Source organism: Sinocyclocheilus anshuiensis, unplaced genomic scaffold (assembly GCF_001515605.1).
Source record: "Sinocyclocheilus anshuiensis isolate Anshui unplaced genomic scaffold, SAMN03320099.WGS_v1.1 scaffold941, whole genome shotgun sequence".
Lineage (NCBI taxonomy): Eukaryota > Metazoa > Chordata > Actinopteri > Cypriniformes > Cyprinidae > Sinocyclocheilus > Sinocyclocheilus anshuiensis.
The window spans coordinates 176134-179573 of NW_015555791.1; the positions used below are offsets into that span (position 1 = coordinate 176134).

The 3440-nt window shown below is 39.2% G+C and overlaps 1 protein-coding gene across 3 annotated transcripts in view; it reads right to left on the minus strand.

The window, feature by feature from the left end:
* LOC107674835 (MORC family CW-type zinc finger protein 2A-like) overlaps positions 1-2790 on the minus strand; it is a 22175-nt gene extending 19385 nt beyond the window's left edge. The window contains exons 1-2 of one of the 3 annotated variants that reach the window (XM_016468949.1): positions 2585-2790; positions 1318-1495 (exon numbers count right to left, since the gene is read on the minus strand). In XM_016468949.1, coding sequence (XP_016324435.1) covers positions 1318-1385 — 68 coding nt within the window. In that variant the 5' untranslated portion in view covers positions 1386-1495; positions 2585-2790. Of the gene's footprint in view, positions 1-1317; positions 1496-2573 lie in introns of all 3 variants that reach the window. The other 2 variants (XM_016468948.1, XM_016468950.1) reach the window with 2 other exon arrangements.
* Between the last annotated feature and the right edge of the window lie 650 nt (positions 2791-3440).

Sequence of the window (3440 nt, forward strand, 5' to 3'; positions counted from 1 at the left end):
AGCTCCCACCTCTTTGCCCATTTTCGATTATCCGGGAGTGACGCTCGGTGACACGCTGCCAAGACGGCGATGGCCGGCTCCGCCCACTTTGAGCTTCAAAAACACTCTTTAGAAACCTACGGGTGACGTCACGGACACTACGTCCATGTTTTTTTTTTACAGTCTATGGCGCAGAAGTATGCGACAAAGTTGAGTTGTTACACAAGAACAATTCAGCATTAAAACATTGTCACGAATGTACAACCAAAACAACATCCACATTCAAAACTGCTCTTTGGTGTTCAATTCACAAACACATTTACACTGTCTGCCCTCCCACTGATAGTAAGCGCATCAAAAATTGATCTGTGCATCGCCAAATGTCAATCGTGCCACAGCATTTCATCAAAAAGGAATGACTTCTTGTCATGTTATCGCTGTAAACTGCTCTGTAGAAAGTAGAAGCAGGATCTCATGGACTGTTCACCGACCATCAATGGATGTTGACAAAAATGGCCGCTTTTGAGAATCACAAGTTCCACTCTGATTGGCTGACTGCTATGCAAGTTTTAGCAGTCAGGGTGTACCAAGTTCATCAATCAAAAAAAGATCAATCTTTCAAATTTGTAACAGTCAACACTAATCTATGTGGTAAATGCTTGGCATTTATATAAGATGTAATTGTCAGATGATAAATGAAAATTTTTACACTAACCTATGCTCAAGAACACATAATATTCTGTGATCCCACAGCCGCATAATCTAAAGACTTAAAATCAAGCACACAGTCTCAAAAATACCAAAGGAATCCTTCCCAGAGTCCTCGTGGTAGCCTGTTTCAGGACGTTTCTCTTTCAGGAATGGTTGTACTGAGCTCCACTATGAAAAAACATGACATAGTTTTATTTATAAAACAGATAGTTCCGGTCCTTGATTCTGATTGGTTGAGCCGCGTTCGAAGCTGTTGTAAATTACTCTACAAACATACACCTTTGTTTACTTTGTGTGTTGTTTGGCAACCACTTTGTTGCAAGCACAACTGTTTCTAAGGGACTACATTGTTTGGTGGAAGAATACTGTTTTTATTAATATCATTACACTTTATTTGCTCCGTTTTATTTTGGAAAACCTTACTACGTATATGGAATAACCGTTTTATAAAAGCAATAAGCCCCGTGAAGCCGTGGTTTACAGTGAATTTATAACAGCTAAGGGGGTTTTAGGCACTCCGCTTCGTGTTGTGCCTAACAACGCCCCTTAGCTGTTATAAATTCACTGTAAACCACGGCTTCTTGGGGCTTATTACTTTATTAATTACACACTAAAATTAGTACTTACGAGTTTGTGTGCAGATATTCAAAGGTGAGCTGAGCTCGGTTTAGTGAGCTGTAATTTGTGTAGGCCATCGTCTCAAAATAAAACTAAATTAAAACAACGAGAAAACCAGCTGATTGTATTCACGTCTCGTCTCTACATTCTTCTCATACGATGAGAATCAAGTGTGATTGTTCAGCACCTAGAAAACAAGAAACAAACATGTCAGTACAATCCATCCATAGATCCATTGCAAAACTGTAGTATACCACCTGTTGACCAACTCCTTAGAAAATTGAATATTAACATACAGCTTACTGTGACTTATACTTTTTATAAATAGTAAGTGACAACAGTAGGTAATACGCAACAGTACAAACGTTTCAAGCAGTAGTGTGCTACGTTACGGCTATGATGATCACATGTGGCGTCAAGCGACAGTTTTTGGAAAAATGTGCATTTTTAATTCAATTTTGAGTAAAAAATTATCTTTACTTGAGGCTGTCAAATTAATAAGTCAAAATAGAGATAGTAAAAAAAATGGTAATTACTTCCAATGCATTCAAGTGCAATGCATTGTGGAGATCCATACAGTGTGTTATGTTGTATACTGCATTTTGGCAAATGTATTTGAATACTGTGCCTAGTATACATACTACATATCACAGAAACTGTAAAGTAGTATGTTATATGAAGAATAGCCTCAAACTGAACAGAGAAAAACTCAGTATTCGAAACCTTATGAAACTACAACATTTGCCATTCTGTGTGCTTTTCTATCTCTTGTCATATTAAACAGTTAGTCACTGTAAATTGTGTGGCTTTTTAATATATTTTCTTATTTGTAGGCATGCATGATGCATTCGTTGGAACATTTACAGACTTCTGCCTTTTAAAATGATAATGCATGTTTTCTTTTTCTGGGCTAAATAATTAATTATACAGGTGAGCTCATAAATGGGCTGTCTCTGAGGGACATTTTATTGTCCGTCCTTGAAGTGACTAAATTCACACAGAAACACACGCCAGGCCAGCCCATGCTGCAAGGCCCTTAAGATCCATGCAACAGCAGAGACTGGTGATCTGCTAACACTTTCATTCACTAAGCGCTCAAATTAGCATCTAGGCTGTCGAATGTAACTCCTGACTCATGCAATAAAGCATGCACAGGAGCACTGGACAAATAACTGCGGCCTGCCCATAAACAACCGTCTACATTTACAAAACCAGCAGCCTTTGTACAGTAACACAAGCAATAATGTGATTTCAATAATGCAAACCATTCCGCGACCTCCGTTTGATTTTATCCAAAGGTTTCTGCCTGTTGCATGAGGAAAACTACCAAACAGAACGTGTTTATTCCTTTTTCGTTCATAGAAAGTAGATGCAAGGCCTCGAATCGCTCCAGCAGATTTTTCCCTCGAACAAACACGCACAAGCAACGAGACAGCATGCCCCGCCCTCCTCGCCGCGCTCAGCCAATCGTGTTGCCCGCTGCGTCATTACACGCGTCTGATTAGTTGAAGTCGCCGTCGTTTAACGTAAAGCAGGAAGTAAGTTTGCTGGTCCATGAAGGAATGTGGCGTGGAAAAACGCGGGGAGGCAATCGCGCTAAAGCACAAAACGACTAATCTATAAGCTGACCTGCCGCTATTGGTTTTTAAAATCATATAAAAGGTAATAATGATACGACAACATTTATGTAATATAAAACCATGAGGTCGCGTTTTGTCATTTAAGTTGATTTACTAGTACATATAGTTTTGTGGTTTAAGTTGTACAGTCTAAGCGTTTTAGCAAAACGTTTTTGGTAAAAGTGAATTCTGACGATGAAAGCTGTCCATGTAATGGACGAAGGGGACAAAATGTCTGCCATCTCTTCTGAACATAAAAGCTGTTGGATCTCTTCAAACAGATACCATTAACTGATTTCGAAGTGTTGTAATGTTTTTATACTACAACTGAAATTGGTGAGAAATCACACCTGTTTGTGTGAATAGACTCTGAAAGGTGCAACGAAAAAAAAAATGTGTCGGTAGCGGCCCGCACTTTTTAGCCAATAAGAAAACACTGGCTGCTTTTTTACATGTTAGGATTGGCTGATGTTTCTCTGGGGGCGGGGTTTGAAGAATGTGTTGTAGATTGGA